This window comes from Sciurus carolinensis, chromosome 4 (genome assembly GCF_902686445.1).
Source record: "Sciurus carolinensis chromosome 4, mSciCar1.2, whole genome shotgun sequence".
In the NCBI taxonomy this organism is placed as follows: Eukaryota; Metazoa; Chordata; class Mammalia; order Rodentia; family Sciuridae; genus Sciurus; species Sciurus carolinensis.
Window position 1 is genome coordinate 67,594,669 of NC_062216.1, and position 24,601 is coordinate 67,619,269.

Below are 24,601 nucleotides of genomic sequence, written 5' to 3' on the forward strand. Positions count from 1 at the left end.
GAAAATAACTTTTCACTTTGGAATTCCTAAGAGTAAACCACACAAATCCAGGCTATAAATGAAACTGTGTGCAGATTTTCTTCAGCCAAACTGCTGTAAGGCTCCTGTTACTTCTGAGACCGTCTCAGAGGAAGCTTCTGCTCTAGGCAGAAGCCTATGGAGCCTATGCCCATAACCTCTCCCACAGAAGTTCTGCTCTCTGGCATCAGAAATGGAAGTGGGGAACCCCTGACAGCCCACCCCACCTCCCAGCACTCTAACCAAAGGGAGAGTAATTCATGTTTTCCCTGGTCCAATAGCATTTCTAAGAACCTAGCATTTAACCATGTACATGAACTTAAACCTAACAAAATATACCCTTGACCACCTACATACCATCATCCATCTCCAGTAGTAACAGCCAGAATTCATTCAAGAGTGTCCTAATGCTAGTGACCCAGAGAATAGGCAAAAAAGACCTTAGAGACAGACTAAAGGAGAGTTCAAGATTCCAGAACCTAAAACCTCATTCCTCCTGTTTTCATCCACGTGGTTTTCCTTTTCCCTTTGCTCAATCCCATACCCCAAACTGGAACTGTGAATCTTACCTAACTAGGAGGGAAGCAGATCAACTCTAGTTAATCACAACCATAACTAATACTTAATGTAAAGCTTATTTTAGATTAGGCACAGTTCTAAGTGCTAGATGTATGACCTTATGTAATCCTTACCTTAACCCTATGGTTGACCCCATTTGCTAGGTGGGGAAACAGAGGCCTAGGAAGGCTTAGTTATTTGCTCAAAGTGACTACTATAATTTGAATCTTGACTGTTCTCCAAGTTACATGTGTTGAGGCTCAATCACAAACCCATGGTGTTATTGGGTGGTGGTGAAATTTTTAAGAAGTGGGGGTGTAAGGGAAAGAAGTTAGGCCATTGAAGGTGTGTTCTTGAAGGGAATACTAGGACCCCAGTCTAGCCCTCCCCATTTTTTTCCCAGCTACCATAAGGAGAACAGGTCTTCTCTACCATAATCAATGTGACACCATAGGCCCAAAGAAACATGACTAAGCAAACATGGACTGAAACCTTTAAAACCATGAGATCAAATAAATCTTTCCCCCTATTAAGTTTATTATCTCAAGTATTTTGTCACAGTAACAGAAAACTGAATAAGTTACCCAGCTATTAAGTGGCAGAGCAGAATGTGAACCAATCTACCTCAAAGATAATACTCTTAAACACTATACTGCCCCTTTCAACTTGGTATATCTCCAGTGACTAGAGTCAAATCCAGGCACAGATTCAAAACAATAGAAGAAGAAAATCCAAAATTCTTGTGCATATGGAATGCATCACAGGATGATTTGCAGTCACATTTTTTCCTAATAATGATTTGGGGAAATTAATATCATTTGGTCTACATTTTCTCAGCCCACACCAGTCAGTCCTAATCAAAGAATGGATTCTGCCCTGTATGGTGGCTACTTGTAAGTCTGGCTGAATGTGACCTTACCTAGTATGACCAGAGGCTGGAGACTGAAAGGGGAAATCCACTCAATCCGTAGGATTGAGGATGGCAAGGGGAAGACTTGCAGCTGTGATAAACACCATCCCTTCTGACTGATTCACCCTGTGTGACTCTGAGGTGTTCTGAGGAGTTGGATAGTATGGTTTGGTTTGCCACTTCAAGGAAAGTCAGAAAAACCTATTATGGACCAATCCTGACTTCCCCACTGTTTGGAACCTAGTCACCAGTGGTAAAGGGAATACCTGGGCCCAAATCAAAGTGATTTCATAAAAGAAAAAGTCTTACAGTTTTTCCCACCCTCCCTTCTCTATTATACCCCAAGCCCCAATTACCAGTGCTTTCCAGGAAATGAGGGGGCAGGTCAAAACAGGTGAGTGTGTGAATATGCATGTGGGTGTGTTCGTGTGGGTGTGTGTGACAGAGAATAAGAGAGACATCAGGCTCTTATACTCCAGAGTACAGGGAAAAAATATTCCTCCCAGGCTCCAACCACAGGGAGTTGACCAGGTGTTGTCCCTGGAATCCTGTTGAGCAAAATTTCAGACATGGGCTTTGTTTCTGGAATTGGGCATGGAAGAGGTTGGAAGAAGAGGATGTTGAAATAGTGGGAGGAAGAGAATAACAAAGGGAGCAGAGACCTAAAAACTGGATCTGAAACCTGGTCAAGGCCCATCTTAGAGGACTGATGGGCTCTGGGATGAGGGATGGGAAGGTAGATGGATGGGTCCAGGTGAAAAGCTACCGCTTAAAGGGACTCTGTTCACCCTCCTAGACATGTTCCCCACCGCTTCATTTCAGCTGTGTGACTCTCCTCAGGGCTACGTCCCTGAGGATCCCTGAACGACAAGGGGACTGATTGGTTTCTGCTGCCAGTGGAGTATCACCAGGTAGCTGGTCACAGGACAGAGAAGTCAATCAAAAACTCCAGTGGTACAGCCTGGGGAGGGCATGGCTGACCATGAAACACTGATCCCAGCAGATTTCAGCAGATTCAATGGAAGCTGGTATAGGGCCATATTTGGGAGAGGGTTGTGATCAAGAAGGAATTGACTATCTCATATTTCCTTCTGTCTGCATGTACTCAAAGAAATCCAAGGGGTGCACAACCTGGAGGGTGACAGGGTCCCTTTATGTCTTGACCCCTCCCTCTGGTATGTACCAAAAGATTAACTTTGTGTGTATATCTGGTTTTCAACATGTAGCTTTTGCTGTGTTCTCTGCCTTTCTTCCCTCCCCTCTCTCCTCTCTCAGAGATGCTGCAGACCATGGCCAACTTACCCATTTTGTTTCAGGTGTCTTTGGTGGTTGGAAAGTCTTCAACTCATCCTCCTTTCTTCAGCACTGAGATGTCCAACCTCCTAACTCTTTTCTGGACCCTGCACCCTAATAATGTTTGGTTACCATGTTTTCTAGGTTGGTGCTGAGCATCCATGGATTCTTCTCTTGTTCCTGTCTCTCTCCCTTCTCTTTCCTGACCTCTCTGCTCTCTTTTCTGAAACATCTCCACCCATGAACATGGTATTCACATCTAGAGATAGACCCCAGGGTTTTGCAAAATCTAATTTTAAAGCACACACGTGTTTAGTTCATTTGGGGCCTTAATTCTCAACCTCCCTCCCCAACAAATTCAATGTACCCCATTTGCCCTGTGAATGTTAGTTGAGAACCTGGGAGGGACTTTGTTGCTTTCTGCTCATAGCATATGACTTATCAGGGAGAAAGAAATCCCTGTCTACCTAAAGGCCCCAGTATATTCAGAAAATACTCTGGAAAACCGAGGACGAAAACCACAGCTTCAAGCCAAACTTCCCTTGACCCAGCCCTGGCCAGCCTCTGCTTCCTGGGTCTAGCTGTTCAAAATCTCTGAGGTGGCATTTATTTTCTTTTGGCAGAAAAGCCTGGGAATCAAACGGCCACATCCCCATGACCTGACCTCCCACTCTAAGAATTACTGCCCTAGAACAGCATGACTTGCCATCTTTCTGGACAGAGGGCATGGTTGGGAAGTGAAGAAGTTAAGGGAACTGGATGGAGTCAGGAGGAAACAGAAGAACACAGAGGCTTGGCTCTTGTGTTTGAGAAATAAAAAGGGAGAGTTGACAACTTTCAAGACAACTAGGGCAAGATCTGGGAACCCTTCAGAGTATACTTCCTGTTTCATACCCTCTCACCAATCAAACTCCAGATTTCTATCTCCTAGAAGCCCAGAGAACAGGGAAACGCTGGGCCTGCTGAAAAAATGTGGCCAGCCATGTCTTTTCCTTTTACAGAATATTCCCTCCAAAATGAAAGGAGCAAATGTCCCTTATTAAGGAAGACAGATCTCTTCAGTACTAGGCCCTTTCACTCCATCCCTGGGGTACATGACTGTCCTACTACCGGAGTTTCCTGAACTGTGGCTGTATGTCCTCTGTAGTCACAGATCATGCATTGCTCTTTAGGCCCCCAGAGAGGTAAATGGTACAAACCCATAAACCTCTTCTGGTCTTTTTAAAATACTCACCCATCCGTATGACATTCTGTGGCATCTGGAACAAACTATTCCTCCAGCTCTATCAGGCCTCTCCACCTGTGAAAACCAGGTTGCTCAGGTTTGATCCGCCAGAACTATAGAGTGGAACCTATTCCTTGGTTGACCAGTTGTCCAAATTCCTCCAACTAGTCTTTCATAAATATTCATTGTTTTCCTTCTCCCAAAATCATGTTAACAGGTGAAGTAGTAAAACAGAGACATTGATCCTCCCCTTCTGTGCCAGAATCTCCCCTCCATGGCTTTAATGCCTTTGTTCCCTTTCTAAGAAGCCAGTATCTTAGACCTGGCTTAGATGTTCTAAGATGTTCTTAGCCCATCTGTATCAAAACTGTTGCAAGGAAAGTGTTTGATAACTTCACTCACTATGGGTGGCATTTGCATTTGGTGGGACCTTATATCAGAATGCTAATGTTAGGGAAGGAACCTGGGGAGGTCCTCAGGAGACAGCCCTGATAGCACTGTCTAGAGCCATGTAAGACATTTCTGGACTGTACGACTGATCTCAGCTCTGTCTCCTTCCACTTAGTTAAGCCTTTGCCAGGGCAGAACTGCACCTGGAGACCTTGGGCATGTCCAACATAGCAACAAGTTCAGCCCGATTTGATCTCCATAGAGGCCAGCTTACTATAGATTTGTTCCTGAGCTTTCCTTGAGTCACGTCTGAGCCCAGATAACCTGGTCACTCATTTGGCCACACTGATTACTGAGGTTTTCAGGGTGCTTTTCATGTCCATTATCACCACAGGAACATAGACCCATTGGCCCATTCTCCTCCTGTGTCCCCTCCTCCCAACAGACCCTTTGAATAGAAAGAATCAGAGGTGTAGGAGAGGCTGAAACAGGGACTGAAAAGAGTCTGGCCATGTCACCGCACCACTGTGGTTTGCAAGGTCTTGCTGCCCATGCCCACTCCTGCCCCTGCTGGGAGGTGGGAAGCCCTCTGTGAAGAAGGCCAAGAGGTGGATAACTGTAGGATATACTCTGTGACCAAGGGAAGGTGGGACAGAAAGTTAGTCTAGATGTCTTTTTTATGTTCCTCCCCTGCTGAGCTCCTGGGTTTCTGGCCAGAGTGAGGGTGTTCAGAACCCACAGCAGCGACACTGAGGTGCCTGGACAATGATTCTGATGGTGATGTTGCTCTGTTCTTGTCTGTCTAATATTCCTTTTTAATCCCCATCCTGCCTGCCCCTCCCTCATGTAGGGTTACTTTAGTGATCCCTGGAATGTTTTTGACTTCCTCATCGTGATTGGGAGCATAATTGATGTCATTCTCAGTGAAACTAATGTGAGTATTACTCTGCCCTCCCCAGGAAACCTCTTCCTTCCACCTCTTCTGCCTCCTCTGTTCCTCTGTCTTTCTCTTTCTCACTCTCTACCTCCTTTTATGTTTTTTTTTTTTTAATTCCCTGTTTTTACCCGCCTCCAGTCATGCTTTTTATTGAAACTGCCGTCGTCCTGTGGGGGAAAAAAAGTGGGAGTTTGTCCTCCTTTTTTTCCACTGGTCCCAGCTCTGCCTGGCTGTGCTGGGCCTGAGAGCTCCGAGCAAGCTGAGTGGAGGGAGCAGGTGGTGTGGCCAAAGGCACCTCCCAGCTCCCCTCCCAGGTGGCCCCAGCCTGCGTCACCCTGGAACTAACCCAGCTCTGTCAGGCCTCTCCACCCGTGAAAACCAGGTTGCCCAGGTTTGATCCGCCAGAACTATAGAGTGGTAAGAGAGTATTTAATATGCCCACGTAACCTCTTTCTTTTCTCATTTTTTTCTCTTCTCTCCTTTCTTTCATACCTTTTTTTTTTTTTCATTTTCCCTCTTCCCTTTTTGTTTTGTTTTTCTCCTTTGTTGTTGGTTTGTTTTTTTCCCCCTCCTCTCTCTTTTCCTCGGCTTCTCTGCCCCATGCAGCACTATTTCTGTGATGCATGGAATACATTTGACGCCTTGATTGTTGTGGGTAGCATTGTTGATATAGCAATCACCGAGGTAAACGTAAGTACATGGCGTCTGTAACCTAACTGTCCGTGCCTGCTCTAACATCCATTTGTCTCTCCCTGGTTTGTTTTTGTCCTTCATTTTTATTTTCTCCTCCCCACCTTCTTATTTTTATTTCATTTTTGTTTATTTAAACTTGTTTAAAGAATTTTTTTCTTGTTGCTTTGTTTTGAGATTTTTTTATTTTTGTTTTTTGTTTTTTTTAACTTTTGGAACGCATTAGGACTTCCCCTTTCCTTTTAAGTGTTGATTGCTGCATCTTTTTCTCTCTTCCTTTACAATCAGCCTGGCATGCCTCACACTGTATAGGAGGATGCAGCTATGTGAATCATGGAGTGAGAAAATGAAGGATTGTTTATGACTTCTGGGTAACTGCTTGGGCCAGGATCCAAACCTCTTCTAACCCCCATCCTCACCTCCAGACCACTGCATCTGCTTTCTCCTTTCCATCCTTTTAGCATCTTGGAAAGGAGCTCTCTCAAAGTAGAGCACCCCGAGTTGGGGCTATGACTCTGCCTGCATTGTCAGCCATAGCCTGCCTTCTCCCAAGACCACATGCTTATCTTCATGTTGAATGGATTCTGTTATCATTTAACATGAGCAGCCCATGCAGCCAGCCTGGTCCCCTCCAGGCTCATTTGGGAGAAGAGAACCAATCACATTCCACTGCTTGCTGTTACCCACTTCTCTGGAAAAACTAAGGAGCCAGGTGGTTGGATGATCCACTGAGAGCCCTTCTGGGTAGACTTTTTCTCTGGGTTGCAGTGGAAGCAGGCTGCGTGTGGGCATCTCACTCCCACATGAACCTACACAGAGAACTGAATGGTGCACCTGCCTAGTTTTTCCTCCTTCAAACCACCCTCTCTTATAACCTACCCTGGCTCCTTGGCCTCAGACAGAACCCCAGCCCCTGCACTGTAAGGCCTCCTATCTCCTCCTCCTCTCAAGAGTTGCCTCCTCCTATACAATTCCTACCAATTCCTGCACATGTCTTTTTGTTACTTGGCATGTTTAAATCTTCTCTCTTTATCTATAGGCAAGCCCTCTTGCAGTCAGTCTTTAACGTGTGTTGTTTAAATTTTTTTGTCATTATTTTCCCTTTATTAAGAGACTTGATAATGTTTGCCTAACACTTTGATGCTCTGAATCATTGAATAACAGCACAGAGCAGATGCTCTAGAGTTTTGATGTAAAGTGTTTGAAACTCAGTCCCTCCAGGCCCCATCTGTCGTGTATCCTTACCCTCTCTCTATCAGTTGAATTGATGTGTTATTTTATTGCCCTAATTCCCCCAGATTAGAAGTCTCTGTCTGCTCCCTTCTAGCCAGTGGACTTGGAAAGAGGCTGTTATACTTCCCTAATCCTTCCATAGCCTCTTGCCCCTGCCCTGCTCATCCTATAGCTTCAGAATGATTGCCCCTTTATCTCCAAGAGCCTTAGACTGTCTTTATCATGTGTGTGTGCATGTGTGTGTGCACGTGTGCACGTGTTTGTGTACACTTTACCTTGATTTCTTCCAGTAAATCTTCAGATTATTTTTTTTAAAAATCAGGTTTCCTGCAAATGCTGCTACCTTCTCCCTTCCTGAGTGGACTTCCAGTTTTGCAGGCTTGATGAGTCCTATGTTGTTTCCTTGGTGCTATTCTAGACCATGAGTTTAAAGACCAAAATTGTGCCTTGTAGTGCTTGGCACTGGAGGGACTGGGGGACATCAACAGGAAAGAAATAGCAGTGGTGGGCTTGGCCTTTTACAGACTCATATAAAAGTCTGTGCAGAGGGGCTCAAAGCCCCATGATAGGAAAATGCAGGAAGGACAGCGAACTGCTTCCCAAGATGGCAAAGAGAACCCATTGCAGTCCAGGGGCTCCTTTGTGGAGTAAAATACTGACAAAACCTATAGTATCAATCTGCCATGCTATCTCAAACTATTCATACTTTCAAAGGAAAAACAAAAGGTAAATGTTTTGTTTGTGTCTCTGTATACATTTGTCTATGTCTTAAGATATAAAATTTCTATAGGAAAATTGGTTATATTTAGGGAGTAGGGAGGTAGGGTGCAGGAGAAGGGAGGAGCCTGAAACCATGAGGCAGATCCTTCTACGTGTTCAGTGGTTTTCTATTTATAGTTCATGTCTGCATTTATGGCATTTTATTCTTAAGTATGCTGTGAGTTTGACTGGAGAAAAAAAAAGAAAAAAAAAAAAAAAAAAGGAAATATCATCCCCAGGTTGCTGGTGCTAAAGGTCATAATGGAGAGATTTTGTCTCTTTGCTGCCCCAGAACTAGAATCCAGGCCTCCTGTGTGTGGCCAATTCAGCTGGTCCTAAGCCACAGTCCCTATAGTTCTTACTCATTGTGCCCTTGATAAACGTACAACTCTTACATGTACCCCCTGGCATACTCCCACCTGCTAGGACTTATTCAAACTTTACTTTCTGTAATTCATACTTTAAATAATCATAGAGAATTTTTTTCATTTTCTGAATAAGGTATTACTTCTCAGCACCCTTGTGCACCTCTCTCTGCTCCCAGCCTCCCTCCCACACTGACATGCTCTGCTTGCTCCCTTGTTGAGGACCTTGGGTGTTTAAAGTCACACTGAAGGATCCTCTATGAGAAGATGGCAGTAGTGTCAGTGATGCAGAGCCAGAGAGGATGTCCAAAACACAACACTTATTTCTGGGTTACTTTCTCCCTTCTCCCACACAAATAATGTCTTTGAATAGGAGCAAACGTAACATTACCCAAGGGTGATTGGGGAAAGTAAGAGCTGGATTTGAAGTCAGAAAACTGGCAAGTGTTTGAATTTTGCTTCTTCAGTTACCAAAATGCCCTAAGACTTAACTTCCTCATCTTTCAGAAAAATATGACCTTTCCAGCAGTGGCTTTTGAAGCTCACATAAGAGCATCTATTTGTAAGCTCTATGTAAACTGTAAAGTCCTGTGGAAGATTAGACCAATGTGGCACCCAAGCCAATGACATTCTTTCTGAAACCCCTGCTGGTATAACTTGGAGGACCTAGCCTCTGTCCAAGACCATCTCCCTAGTCAATTGTAACTCACAGCCCACAGACATTGTTAAAGCACTCCTTCCCCAGATATGATTAGGCTCATGGTAACAACCAATAGGAACAACCCAATGACAGCAAGCACAGGCTATTGACCATGGCCCACAGCTCTGAAGCTTCAGCAGGCCTATGCCAGAAGCAGAGTTCTGGTGTAACCCTACACTCAGATAACAGCCAATGTTACAGATGGCAATTTATTGAGCAATAGTTCCTTGTCCTGGAGGTAGCTCCCTTTACCCACACCCTTCTGCTTTCAGTTTATTAGCAGCTGTTGGTAGCTCTAGGATCTTCTTCCCAGTCACACAGGATCCTTTAGAAATTCTTGTTTGCCTGGGTTCTGCTCCAGGCCTTCCCAGATTTTTCTAGATATCCAGTTATCACAAGACATGGATTATCTGACTTGTGTTCTATTTGCATACAAACCACACTCATCCACACTTGAGTTTCAGAGGAATCCATGAGGGTTTTTCCACCTGTGATTCATCATGTCTGACTCCTTTAAGCCTTAGGAATCAACTCTCCTTTCCCTCACCAGATGCCTCATTTATCCCAGTATTCCTCCAAATATTTCCTACATTGAAACCCATCTCTTCTTTCCTCTTTGCCTTTACCAGGCTATGGTGCACCTCCCTCTCAGCAAATGGATTTCCCACCAATTCCAGGAATCATCAATCAGTCATTCATTCCAGAGTATTTACAGTCTCACGTTCCATGTGTTAGGCACTATATTAGGGACCTGTGATACATGGGTGGTCAAAACAAAAAGGACCTTCCCTCCTCAGGCTCTCTAGAGAGGACTCAACAGACAATCAAGAGTAATCACAGAAAATAAGGAAACCAAACAATATATTCGAAGATGTCAAGTGCTTTGGGAAAAAAGCACAGCACCAGATAAGAGGGCCAGAGTTGTTGGGGAGAAGTGGAGGCAAGTGCTATTTTAAATAAGAGAGACTTTCTTAAGAAAGTGTCATGTCAACAAGCAAAGATGTGAAGGATATGAGGAGTTATCCATGCAGATATCTGGGAGAAGAACTTCCACTGTGAGAGGGGGTCCTGCAGCCAGTGTGGATAATGCAGTCTGAGCAAGGGTAGGGGTGATTGGTAGAGGGAACAAGGGCCAGGCCTAGGCAAGAAGGGCATGTCCTAGTGGCTGTGAGCAGAGGTATCATATGATCTGAATCAGTTATTTAAAGGACCATGTGGTTGTCTATAGGAGTCAAGGCAGAAGTCAGAAGACCATTTACAAGGCAAATGCAGTCAGTAATCCAGGTGGGGGACTGGAAGCATGAGGCAGTAACAGAAGCATTATGAAAAATGGCCAAACTCTGGGTCTCTTTGGAAAGAAGAACTAACAGTGTTTCCTGTCACACTGGATGTGGGTGTAGGGGGACAAGACACAGATAAGGATGACTATATGGTTTTGGCTGAGCAGCAGAAGGATGGAGTTGATTTGAGCTGGGAAAGACTGGAGGTGGAGCACATTTGGATGAGAGAGAGCAGAGCTCAGCTTGGGCATGTCTGTTAGACTGGAAGCATCAGAAAGACAGCTGGACACACCAATCTGAGGTCCCATCATGGAGTCATTGGTAAATAGATGGCATCAAACCATGGGATGGGAAGAGGGTGCCAAGGAATGGAGGAAAGACAGGTCTCTTGCAACGCCAGCACTGAGCGGGCGTTTTCCAATAGCTTGAGGTGGATGTTTCCTTTCTCCTTTCCTAGAGCTTTGATGCCTATGGGACCAGATCCCTTGGCTTTGATGTGGCTCATGTGGGGATCAGAGAGAAGGGGCAGGAAAGAAGTATGGGCAGGCAGAGAGATGGTGTGAGCAGAAAGAACACTGCCTCTAGGGGGCTTCTGGGAAAATTCAAAGGAGGAAACACTGAAGGATTTACTTAAGTGCAAGGTGTTAGGCATGAAAGTGACCAGAACAGGAAAATGAAGCTAAATAATTATGGTGTTGTGACTTCAACTGATGAGAAGAATGTGGAAAAGGAGAAGGAGAAGAGGAGAAGGGCAACATGAGAGCTAGTCTCTGATCAGAGAGTTCAGATCAGGCATCATGCCCAGGACATGACACACGAGATGGGATTAAATCCTCGGGGACTGACTGACCCTCTGCACCAGGAAATCAAGGCACAGACAGGGTTTGCTATCTGCCCAAAATCATACAGCTAATGGATGACAAAGCCATTTCCGTCAGAGAATTGACTCTTGCATCTCCACAGAGCCCATTGACTAAATCCCTGAGCCAAGCTGGCCTATGTGTGGCATTGCCAAGGGGTAGGCATCAGTGGCTCCTGCCCCTCAGAGGTCCTCCTGAATGCTGTCTGACTAGGCAGAGCTGCTTGTCTTAACTTCGCTGTGTCTGTTGATTCTGCTGATACTGAACCAAAGAAGATCAGATGCCCTTGAGAGAAAGCACTCTGAGCCAGCACCCATGTGCCTGACCAGTAGGGCCCAGGAGACAAGGGCCAAAGAAGAATAAGGCAGCATGGACTCCCCTTGCTTGATTGATAACTGCAGCTTGAGAATGATAATGGGAGGAGGGATAACATGGAGGGGACAATAATGAGGCAGGGGCACACTGGGCTCTGCTGCAAGGAAGTGTTCAGGGATAGACATGTCAGATGCTGGCCCCAAATCTCCCTTACCCTCATCCCTCACCCCTTTCCACCTTGGCATCTTTCTACCAAGTTAATTGCCCTTTACTGGCTCCTCATAAAAATCATAGAGCAAGTTGACTCCTGCCCTGACTTTGGGTCCTGAATGATGGAGAAAAGTGGTAGATTCTGAGTCAGAATTGCTTCTGCCTGCACACCCACCCACTCAGAACTGAGTCAGGAGACTCAGTCTTCACTGCTCCAGTCCTGTGTCCCATCCTCCATGCTGATGTGGGGCAGGAGGCCCTGCCATCTCTGAGCCTGCCTGTGGCCCAAACCACCCCTCTCTATTCCCTGTCAGAGCAGAGAAAGGGGTCAGAACAGGCACCAGGAGGACAAGACTGACCAGGGCTCCCCAGACCTGTGACGAGGACCAAATGTGGCAGATTGTCAGAGAATGCACTCATCCCAGTGTGGGGTGGAAGCAACTTTGGAGGCCTAGATCTAGCTCAGACCATACCAACTATGTGTTCTTCACCTGTGACTTGAGAATGTACTGTGCACTTGAGCCTGGGAATAATTTTATAGGTAAGGATGCAAAACCAAAAGCAGGAAATACCTTGCTTATTTTCATATCAAGGCCAACCTAGAACCTGGCCCTGAGTCCCAATCCTGTGTTTAGTAGAGGACTCAGATGGTGCCATTGCCAGACTTTGTCTAGATACCAGTGTTTGGTGTGACCTGAGCTAGTTCTGGATTAAATAAAATTGGTGTTCTCAGGACAGCTTGATAGGTTGGACCATCTCCCTATATCCCTTTTTCCCAATGCTGGATCCCCCCTTCTGTTGCCCTTGAGGCTCCCTTCCAACTTCCTGCCACTATCAGCACCATCTGTGGCCCCTCCAATAGACAAATGCCACCAAGGTGTTTTGTTTCAAAAGGAAGTGATTCCAGCACACTAATTCATACTAAGGTGGTAGTGACTCAATAAGCTGCCTTTCCAAAAATAATTTTAACTTTAAAGAGAGGAAAGTCATGTTCAACCAGTAGGTTGAATTGTTAGCACATCTAACAAAGATAATACCAGCAACATCCCACCAGAGTGGGTGGGATATTTTTATTTGGGTATTTCCCCATCCTCCACCCTTCTAGGAGTTCCTAAAGGCAGTTTTCTAATCTGCTTAGAAACAAAGCTGGCCCGTGATGGATTTAGCAGAGCCACACTCAGTGCTAGAAATGAGACAATGCATCTCATCATCAGTGGTTCAGTTGGAAATGGAGGAAGCAAGAACCTCCAAGCCTCTCTAGGGTGAGGCTTGCTGTGTGGGCAGCAGCTTTGGAGCACTATGAGGTCAGACAGAGAAGAAGGACACAGAGATGGCCCTGGTAAAGTGGCCTGATACAGGAAGTTGTCCCCAAAGCTGTTGTTTTGAGAAGTATCCTGCAGGCTTGACCTGAAAGGTTCCTGGGAACATGTTTTATGTACATTCTGATCAGGGTTCTTAATTCAACTGTTAGATGGCCTGAGTGTCCTGACACAGGCGTGACTTGCCAGTTGTTCCCCTTACCCTCTGCCTTCTTGTCAAGACCCCTTCTCGTTTTATTTCCTTTCCTTCCCTCTTCTCATTGTTTTGACTTATACTCTCCTTCCCCCAAAAAATAGAAGAGTGGAGAGAAGCGGTCACCCACAGCCCTCAGTGAAGCCAGGAAGCCTCCCTGGTTTTGCCTCACCAATGCCTGTCATTTAGTCCTTGCAGGCTCAGCAAGCTACTGCCAGTGCATTTGCCAGCACCCTCTAAAGCAAGAGGACCTAGTTGACTCCATGAGCTAGTAGTGAGGAGAGCTGATCATGGACAGGCTCAGAAATGTCCACAGCACCTTCAAGTGTAGCCACTTCTGTTGACACCCATCTACCCTCACACTTAGTGTTTCAAACCTGGGAAACCTGTTTTTGTTGTTTGTTTCTTTATTGAATCTCTGCCTTCCTACTGTACAGCTGTTTCCCTTCTCAATCTCTCTCCCTCCTCCTCCTCTTCTTCCTCCTCCTCCTCCTCCTCCTTCTTCTTTCTCTCTCTCTCTCTCTCTCTCTCTCTATCTATCTATCTATCTATCTCTATCTCTATCTCTATCTCTCCCTCTCTCTAATTCTTTGACACTGGTAACACCGCTGATGAGATGATTCCATTCATTTATTCTTATTGGGACTGTTTGTTTGAATGACCGGATACTGGCTATCCTTCCCAGCAGGGATAAAACCACCCTGACCATTTTGTAAACAGTTTTGTTTGGTATGCGTTTCTGGCAGGTCATGGCACCCAGGGAGCCATCTGGTTGCAGATGAATAGCAGAGTGACTCCTGGCTTAAACCTCCTATAGCCACCTAAGCTAGCCACTGTATAGCTAATAGCACAAGCTGGTCACAACTGTCCCCCCTTCCTTAATTCAGCATGAAAAGACAGAGAGAGCCAGGAACCAGCAATCTCCATGCTCTGTACATGAAGGGCCATTTCAACTGCATGCAGTCACCACAAAAATACAAGAAGGACCCTTCTCACTGAAATGCCACTCTGGACAAAGAGGAGAAAGCCGGTGGATTTCATGAGCTGGCTGTGGGGAATGGGTGCTCTTCCCCTCCCCTCTCCCCACTCTTTGACTTTGTCCTTACTTGCCCTCTGCTCTTCCCTGCCCAGTCCTTTCCCCTCATCTTTCTCTGCCCAGCACTCCTCCTCCACAGATCCATGTCCATCTCTCCATTCACACCAGAACCAAAATGGGAATTTTGTAGCAACATGGCTTTCAAGTAGCCATCTTTTCTTCATTTGCTCTTAAATATGAAAGCCCCTGACACTGCCCTCAGCTTCTATATATTCCAGTTGACTTGTGCTTATTGGAAGTTTGCATCTCTCATGACAAGTAACCTCATCTTTATGAGGCTCACTTTGGCCTTCTTAAAATTCCTTCCTCCTTCACCATCTCCAGTGCCTCTGAGATTCAGCCCCTAATGACTCTTCCACACCTGGTAGGTCACACTCTAGTTACTGGGATATGCAAGTCTCCTGGTGGAAAAGGAGGCAAAAATATAGTAAGAACCCCAAACACCATGAACTGGCACCTCCTGACTGCTGGCCTTGAACTTGGTGTCTGTTACCACATGCTGGTTTCTCTGTGTACAGCATAAATTATTGTCCTCTTCCTTAGGTGATCTACAGTTCTCACCAACAAAACCCCAACCCCTCAGTCCTCTGCCAAACCATGACAGTGTCCCCAACAGAACCAGCAGTCCTGTCTTGCAGATCAAACAGAGATGTGATTGTAGACAGAGAAGCAGAGCGTGTTTGGGGGAAGAGGGCTGCCTGCTGGACCCAGACCTTCAGGTGACTTGGAATGGAATTTATATCAGAGATTTAAAAATAAGTAAATAAAGTAAGTGTTCTGCAGCAGAGCAGTCAGTAAAAGACTCACATATTCCCATGACATTGCTTGACCCCTATTTCAGAGGAACAAGGAATCTCTGGGATCCTGGTGTCATGGCCATTGCTTCTCGATGATAGCCCTTGGGATGGGGTATCCTCTGCATGGCCAAGAGCTATCCTTTCCTGGAGGGCATTAGAAGGTTGCCCCTTTCAAAGTCAACACACCAAGGCCAGTGCAGACATGACCCATGACCCCTTCAAAATGCTCTTTAGCCCCCTGATCTCAAGAGGATGTCCTGGAAGACAACTTGACTGGGTATTCTAGCCTACCCACCTGCTTCCCTTCCCTAAATTCCTAGTACACCTTACCCCTTGGGTATACTTTAAAAATATTTTTAATCATGTTTATATTATGAACATTATTATATTTTTCAACTACCTTTTAACTCTCCAGAGTGTGTAATGTGACAATTGGGAAACAATTCCATGAATCCTCACACCATCCTCCTAGGAATCACCTCCACCTAGGATTCTCTCCCTTTCCGGCCTCTGGCGTTCCCTGGACTTTATCCTTCAGTCTCCTCGGTGAGGTCTAGAGCTTGTACTCAATGACAAGGAAACAGTGGATAATTCCAGAAACAAAGACTACATCTATGGAGGTGATGCTTTTAAATTTGACTCTGAATTTAATTCAGAAAAGGTTTTCCAGGGAAGACCTCCCATTAGCAAGCCAGAGCTATTCCACCATCACTGCCAGTTACACCAAACCAAGGCAATCGGCATGAGAATATTGAAATGTGGTATCAGCTTTTGCTTTTTGTTTGCTCTGAGCCTGGAACCACTCATGAGGCCTCTGAAAATGTCCCACCTCTGCCTCAGCTATGAAAAAATGATTGTATTCCATTTATACAGATGACATGAACAGATTAAGTTAATTGCCCCAATATCTTGAAATCCTAAATTACCAGATCATTGGAGAACAAAACTGAACAAATTGACTGCTCAAAACTTTATTGCTTGCTTCCCAACAGGGCAGACAGTGCCATATTAAAAATCAGCCAGAATGTTCAGCCTGGAAAAGCAGCTTTGTTGGCTCCTGGAAGGGTCCACAAGCATATGGGGGCAAGTCTTCAGGGACTCTTACCACCCCTTTCTTCCCCAGGAAGACCATAGTTAGGAAAACTATAAGCTAATCCAAAGGAACTGGGAGAAATCTGGGAGAGGGGCAGAGATTTGATGCACAAGTATTCCAGGCTGCTGAGTGAGGCAAATGTAGATTCAAAAGCAGAACTCCTGCAACTTCAAGTTAAATCTTGAAGTAAAATAGGATTTAAATAGATGAGATTTAATTGGAAATATAAAGGGCTAAATAAAAAGAAACAGGAGAAAAGATGGCTAAAGATGAAAGTTTAAAAATCTAAGAATTTTGAATGTTTAAGAGGTAAAATAAAGGTTTTGTTTTGTGTTGTGTTTTAGTAAATCAGTGGGTCAGGTGGACCAGTAGGCTCTCTGAATTGTCTCCATTTTGGTCCTCTTCAGGAAGGGTCACCCAGGGTTCTGAGCAGTAGTAGCTACCTGTGTTGGTTTTCAGATGAATCTAAGAGAGAAGCAAGAGCCCACAACTTCTGGGAACTCTGCCTTATTCCCCAATATTATAGATAGTGCAGAATACCTCCCTCTGCCCTCTCAGGTCCCATCCCACTGGATCCCAGAAATGCAGAACTCCTCATCCATCCACATAGGGAACGCTCACTAGACGAGCCTGGGGTGCAGGAAGATGCCAGAAGATATCTAAACCTGTCACACATCTAGGGAAAAGGAAGTTGGGTGCTTTGACAAGAAATTTCCTTTGTGTGAGTGTGTATGTATGTGTGTGCGTCTATGTCTGTCTGTTGCCATGTCCAATATCAGCCCACTAGCCAAATCCTAGTGACCCCACACCTTCCAGGCATGAGGATTGATCCGGCAGCTGGTAATCTTCACTAAACAGAAGCTGAGATCTAGAATGTGTTCTGTACATTGACTAAAGGAGCATCCCTTGCCTCCTCTTCCCTAACCTCGCTCTATATCACCACCATTCCCCACAAAAGTAAATCCTACTAACTTTCTATGGGAAAATTTTTTTAAAAAAGAATTTTCTGAGAAATCTGTTACCAAAGAAGTATTTTCAGGCTGCAAGCAAATGTCTACTTAGGCACATTTTCTATCCTTCAAAAATACTGTTATAGGGGCTGGGGTTGTGGCTCAATGGTAGAACGCTCACTTGGAATACGTGGGGCACTGGGTTTGATCCTCAGCACCACACAAAAATAAAATAAAGGTATTGTGTTCACCTACAACTAATATATATATATATATATATATATATATATATACATATATATGTATATATATATATACACACACACACACATACATATTAAAAAGTGCTGTTCTACATTTTCCTCATTTGTACCTTTAAAACAGAAATACAAAGGAAACCAACTGAAAGTGGGGACAGGGTAAGAGCAGGCTGACGACTTTGTAGAAAGAGTTACAGCTCAGATGGTCAAGATTAGAAGGGGCTGAGCTCTGTATGCTGGATTCCAAAAAACAGAGTCATCTTCACAGGGACAAGGACAGGGAACCAGGAAGTGGCCCAGCCTGGAATATGCACCTGTGCTTCTGTCCCTAAATGAGCTTAGCAGTCAGACCAAAGAGGGCAACTTCCTTCCTGGGGTGTTAATAATAATATCCTAAATGGTGTGTAGGGCTTTCAAGATGAAAGAGCAATTCATTATTTCATGCCAGTGGCCAAGGTTCTCCACACCTATGGGCCTCCAACCAAGCAAGGCCAGGTCCTGCCTGAGTCTTTGCCTTGAGAACAGCCCCTGCTGGGGAGAAGGCTGAGAGCCACCTCCTGGGTCCTCCTTCATGATAACTAGAACTAGTCTTCCCTTAAGGCTAAGAGCCTCTTTGCTTAACCAGGGTGGGCAAGACAGGCACAGGGTGCGAGCAGGTGCTGCCTTCAACCAGCACTGCCTGGCATGAGCTGAAGTGCTGAAGGCAGAAGGCAGAAATCCTCGGAGGTTGTCTTAGAATACAAGGCAGATTGAAAACAAAGCCACACCTCCATCCTCAAAGTCCAGAAGACTGTATCTGCTCATCTATCATGGGCGTGAGTTGTTTAGTTTCTACTCAATGACGAATGCCTTGTGAGGCCCTGTTAGACATAAGGCCCAGCAATGCACAGCCTGCACGCATTGTGGTGTCCCAGAGCCTGCCAGGCCCACGCTTTTGTATTTCTTTCACTTGTTTCCTTGTACCCTCTCCTGCCACTGTGTCGCTCCTGTGTTAGCCAAGACCTAGAATACCGGGCATCTTCGTTGGAGACTCATTACAGCTTATCTCTGTCTGCCTTTCTTTAAAGCCAGCTGAACATACCCAATGCTCTCCCTCTATGGTAAGACCCACTCTCCAGACCATGTGCCCAGTTTCTGTGAACCCTCTAACTCCCCCACTCTTACCCACTCCAACCTCCAGAGTCTCTGGGAGCCCAGCCTGCTCCCCTGCATGTAACCACTGTGTTCGTCATGTGCCTTGCCCTGCCTGTGCTCACGTGAGCTGTGTAAAGCCTGCGTGTGTAATGGTGTTCTGCCTCTCCAAGCTTCCTTTGGGTGGTAATTCCTTGTGATCTTGTCTATCTAGTAAGCCACTGGGAGAGAACTGGTTCCAAGGGTCACTTCCTGTTAAACACCTTGAAACTAAGATAAAGCTTAATCTGACATGGGAAATTTGCAGCGTGCATCTGCAAGAACTGCCATAGAGATTCCAGAGATTAGCCAAGAAACTTAGAGGAGGAAGATGAGTTCCTATTATCCAAGTCTGCAACTACCAGCCTCCCTTGGCTCTGAGTGTAAGGCCACCACAAAAACTGTAGCTTTACACTGGCATTTGTTCCTGAGAGGGCTGTTGATCTACTAGTCATTCCAACCATGGTGCCCCTCTCCTCTTTCTAAATTCCTGATGTTCATTTCTATCAAGCTAAACCCACATTTCTGCAGCAGACTGGATACGGAAAAACAAACTCAGTCAATTGGACCACTCCTGATGTAGGAGTCTATGATCCCCTTTGGTTAAAGTGGAGGAGATGCCGCTCAGTGTGACCTTGAAGTTTCCCTGTACAGCCCCTTCTAAAAGGCTGCCATCAAACACTTCAAACTGAGCCAAGTGTGAGTTTTTTGAAAGAACAGTGCATAGATTCTGCAAATCCCAAATGTCAGCAGACAGAAGGCAAGGTTGAGTGGTGTGGTGGTGACCCCCATGTAGCCCATCAGAACCTGGCCAAAGGCTGCCAGGGAAAGGCTGAGCCGTGGACATCCTGCCCCACTTTGCAGGGACAGAACTTGGATCTGCCTTCTCATTGCCCTGTCATTCCATTTGCTATGGGAAATTGTCCTGACCTGAAGGCAATGTGCTTATCCTTCTAGAGCAGCATTGGGAAGCTGCAACTCAGGTTTAACTCATCAGATCCAGCTGTCCTGGTGGCACCAACTTCTCAAACTCTTGACCCCCACAGCTGAAGTTTCCCACTTAAGTTTGTTCTTTCTTCTTTTTCTCCTTTCCCAAACACAGTGGAACTGACAGCTGGGTTATAAAACCCTAGCCTCCTCTGTGTGCTCCTCTGGGGCAACAAATCCTTCTAAGGAGAGAAATAGAATTTCAAGCAGATACACAGGTGATAGAAATAGAGGTGGAGATGATCAAAGACCTTAATACACAGGCAGGTACTGGCCTAGGGATAGGACAAGGACTGCTGCCTGCAGGTCCCTCTCCAAGGCCTCTGAGTGCCCATGTAGCAAGCCCCCAACATCCACTGTCTGCCCCTGCCTTGAAGGAGGCAGGAGCATGAGCAGGAACCAATGCAGCTCGGATTTTGAAACCTAAGAAATATTTTGACTCTTCTCCTATTTGGAGGGGCCAAGAGCCAGGACAGACACTCTGGCTTGGTTTCTGTGTAGCAACCCCAGGTTGGAAATGAGCGTGCTATAAAATCTGCCTCTGAATTTCCCTGTCCCTTGGATCTCCAGATCTGAGTAGGAGATGGGTGGCTCCTGAAGCCATCCTGCCAGGTCAGGCTAGACTGAAAGGACCTGTGGAGCCCTCAAGGGTTTTGGGCTAGTGGGATGTTCATGGAGTGTAACTGGGCTTGGATGGTGTCAGGAGAACAATTTAAAATAAAGGAATAGGAAAAGGGAGGTGGAGGGGGCCACCAGAGACCCCTCCTTCCTTTAGGTGAACCTAGAATGGGAACAGTAACAGGAAACTCGAGGGCCGGTTCTCTGCTGGTGCTGGCAGGGCTGGGTGAGCTGCACTAGCTCTGGGAAGTGGGAAGTGGCTCGCTTGAGGGTTGCCCAGCACCAGCTCTCCAGGCTCTGCAGCACAGCCTACTGCTACATTGGGCAGGGGGTTACGGGAAGGGGGAGGTCAGTTTCTGTTGTTCTTGGGTCTGGAGGCAGAAGGAGACAGGGCAGTCTGTCCTGTCTTTGGAGCCCTGGTCAGGCATGTGCCCACACCCTCAGGTTCCTCCAGGTCCCACAGCTGAAGGTGAGTCTTCACCCAGTTGAGCCCCCAGCAACCCAAGTGTCAGAAGCCCACCCCAGTCTCCCTTGGCCTTGAGACCGACCGCTTCTTTTCCCCTTCCCTCCAGGACTCTATGGAGGGAGATGATCCAACCTAAACAGATCCCTTGGTCCTCACAGAGAAAGGCCCAGACTTTTCCAGGGTTCACTGCAAGTGACACCTTCCTACCTCCCCTGTCCTGTGCCCTGATCCCTCCCAGGGTCTTCCATGACCTGGACAGGTTTGGAGCCTCCCACAAGGGCCAGAGAAGAGAGGAATAGAAGGCTGTCAGCTTCCTTCCTGCAAGGAAGTCAGGCACTGCAAGCCAGACCCTTGCCCAGCACCCGCAGTACTGCACTCCCCAGCCCGTTCCCCTGTAGCCACTCAGGGGCAAGAGCTGTGGGTAGCAGGGGTTGGTGACATGAGAGAACTGCTGGAGTCTAGAGTATCCAGGGTTTGAGACCCCTTCTGTGAGCAGCCCATACCACCCTTCTGGAACCCTAAATGCAATCACAGGGACAGCTACCACCCAGCCTCCTTGCAGAGTTCTGGGTCCAACTCAGGATTTAGGACCCTCAGCAGATCCAGACAGAGCACAGCCAGAAACTCCAAGGGCAGCCAGCTCTGGGCCTAGATTCCAAAGTATGTGGTAGCTCCTTCTGGAACTTTCTGTTGCTCCATGCAGGGCATCACAAAATAGGTATGAAGGGGAAGAGAGAGAGGTGGGGCATCAGGACCTCAGGCTCAGGACCTAGGCACAGCCTGACTGCAGAGACCACATGACTGGCTGTTGACCCAGAAAGCTGGATACTGACCTCCCCTCTTGACCAGGGAGTGGGGACCGGAGGGATGAGTCCAGTGCAGCTGACCCACCCAGCCTGACTCTCCTCAGCCAGAGACTATTTCTCAGAGCACCCCCTTCTGTCCCACACCTCTTTTGCTGTGTTAACTGCACCTCCTGTTGCCAATGGCTTCCAGAATGCAGAAGAGAACTCCCGCATCTCCATCACCTTCTTCCGCCTCTTCCGGGTCATGCGCCTGGTCAAGCTGCTGAGCCGTGGGGAGGGAATCCGGACCCTGCTGTGGACCTTCATCAAGTCCTTCCAGGTAACCAGGCCACCTTTCCAATACAGAGATAATCTTCTAGGATCCTGAGCTGAGCTTGGGTCCCCTACCCCCTCTTCTGGGGCTCCCTGGACCAGAGCTGGCAAAGGAAGCAAGGAGCCTGGGACTGGCCCTTCCTCTGCTGCCCAGCAGCAGTGTGAGCACAACTTCCCACGGGGCACCTTGCTCTCCTCTTTTCTTAGATGAGAGGATGAAACTAGATCTGTGGTTTTCAAAAGTCAACTCCTAGAGCCCCACATTTCCCTGAAGGCAGCGTATGGAGGGTGGGAGGAGAGGGGAGGTTGAGGTGGTTCTGCTGTCTCCTCTCATTTATGTATTTCTCCTCAAGAATTTACTGGACAAAGGGATTACATGGGGTGGAGCAAATCAAAAAAGCACAGGCCTAGATCATCTGCTAACCTCTCTGGCCTCCTCCAATTCCTACATTTTGGGAATCTCTCTGCTGACCCTACCTGGTTATGTCAGTAGCCAAATTCTAAGGGACCCTGGTGTCACTCGACTCCAGGAAAGCAGCCCCATTGAAGGGCCCCAGAATTGCCTAACAACTGCATGGTTAATTTCCTTTTCTCGGTCATCATTTTCCACCTGTAAAAACACGCTCACGATCACCCCTGGCAGCCCTGAGGAGTGTTATGTAAGCATGAAGTTAAAGAGAAGCACAGCTGTTAGGCCCCTGGGATTCCTTGGAGATGACTGCAGAAGCCACTAACTGCTCCCCTGGCCTAGCACAGAAGGCAGACCTCCCTCCTCCTGTGCAAGTACCACTCTCAGAGTTCCCAGGATGTGGAGAATCATCATCTCTAAAGATCTATCTCCATGTCCCCTGCCCTGTCCAGTCCAGGCCTCAGATAGGGAATGAAGTTGGTCTCTGGTCCACGTGTGTCTCTAGCTGTGGTTGCAGCCAGAGGACAGGTGCTCTGGGGCCCAGTGCTTTCCTACTTTGAAGTCCCCTCCCAAAGTCACTCCCTGCCAGGCAGGGCCACAGAGACCATCTGCTGGACCAGCAGGCAAGGCCCCATATTGCACTCTGGGAACCACTGCTCCTCCAGCCAAGCCCAGGCTGACTCCCCACCTAACAAGGAGCTGGGGGAGGGGCAGCTCTCTGGGGACTTGAATCATCAGTCCTAATGGGAGCAGGACGAGGTCTGACCTGGTCACTGATCCCTGGGGTCCAAAGCTGTGAGTGGCCATAGAGCACCCCCACCCCCATGTTTCCTTGGACTAGAAAAAGGCAACAGGCTGGATTGACTGTGAGGAATGGCACTTGATGAGGAGCCCAGTGTGGCTTGGTGGGAAAAGTATTGAGTGATCTTGCAGTGCCCTCTAGTGGTGTGCAGCGGCTGGCGATGCATTTCGTTAGGATCCTGCATGTTGGGCTCCAGGATCCCACAAAAGGAATTGGTGTGGAGGCCCATGGTGCCCCCCCCCCAGCCCCCCGGAGAGATGGCCTTTGCTCAGGAACATTAAGTTGTTACATAATATGTTGAGAGAATAAAATGTGTGGCGTGTGACTTTGTGAGGTAGTGCACTAAGCACTCTGTAAGCCTCGAGTCATTTAAATGCTACAGAGTTTCCCAGAGGCCATTGTTGTCCCAAACATCAGATGAGAAAACTGCACTTCGGAGAGGTTTGGTAACTTGCCCAAGCTCTGGGATCTGGAAAGTATTTTTAAAACAGTAAAACCTGCTCCCACAACCAGTGGACCAAAAGTAGGCCAAATAAAGAGGGGCCCGACCTGCCTCCTCCACCTCTCCATGGGTGTCAATGACCTGGGTGTCAATGGCCAGTGTGGTGTGCATCTTCCACCACTCTCTCCTTCCTCGTGCAAATATTTATGCACAGTTGGAGGAGGTTCTGCTCCACCTCGACTCTTCTTACCTAAGCATAAGCAGTATCACACTGCATCCATCACACTGCAGCCTGCTTTTAAAACAAAGCTAGGAGCCCAGATGGAACTCAGTAATAGAGCATTGCCTGCTGAGTTTCATCCCCAGCACCACAAAAAGTAAATAAAAACTAAAATGAGACGTCAGTGCCCATTTCTCAAGCTCTCTCCCAGGTGCCCAGTTCTTCTGTAGGGCTCTTGTAAGTGCCCTCTGCCCCAAGTCAGGCAGCAGCTGATGGCTGAAGAGATGGGGACCCAGTGCTCCCAGGACAGGGATCCAGCCTGCCTCTCCCCTGCGCCTAATTGGTGTGCTCTATTCTTCCTTCCAGGCCCTGCCCTATGTGGCCCTTCTGATAGTGATGCTGTTCTTCATCTACGCAGTTATTGGGATGCAGGTAGGAAGAGCGCCTCACCCAGCTCCTCCGCCAGGGTCCCAGGTCTGGGTTCTACAACTGGTAAGGGAAACTCAGATTTATGCAGTTGGCCTCATCAAAAAATAGCCCCTTCTCAGAAACAGCAAGAAGGCCTCTGACCAGCAACCCCTGCTTTGTCCATGTCTGAAGAGCCTGAGAATTACCCTCTACCCAATGGCATTCACACACTGAGGACTGAGAGGCAAGAAGAGAGAGGGAAGGGAGGAAGGTAGTGTCTCTTCAAACATGCAGCAGTTCCTGGGGTCTCCCTCACAGATGCCCACAGCTCCTTCTCCTTCCCCAATCCAGACTTCTCCAGCCTCTTTGGAGCTCCTTCTGAGTTCCCCTTCAGACTGGGTAGCACTTTCCCAGCCCAGCACTGCACACTGGCCAGGAGCCTAAGCAAACTCCGCACTTGCTCACTGCAGAAAGACTGAAGGTTCATAGGTCCAAACCTTTGTGATGAAA

At 47.0% G+C, this 24,601-nt stretch overlaps 1 protein-coding gene across 1 annotated transcript in view; it reads left to right on the top strand.

The window, feature by feature from the left end:
- Positions 1 to 24,601, top strand: part of Cacna1c (calcium voltage-gated channel subunit alpha1 C) — a 650,592-nt gene that overhangs the window by 585,745 nt on the left and 40,246 nt on the right. Inside the window, exons 31-35 of the mRNA XM_047548297.1 lie at positions 5,245 to 5,328; positions 5,938 to 6,021; positions 18,519 to 18,551; positions 21,689 to 21,817; positions 24,050 to 24,115. Coding sequence (XP_047404253.1) covers positions 5,245 to 5,328; positions 5,938 to 6,021; positions 18,519 to 18,551; positions 21,689 to 21,817; positions 24,050 to 24,115 — 396 coding nt within the window. The remainder of the gene's footprint in view (positions 1 to 5,244; positions 5,329 to 5,937; positions 6,022 to 18,518; positions 18,552 to 21,688; positions 21,818 to 24,049; positions 24,116 to 24,601) is intronic.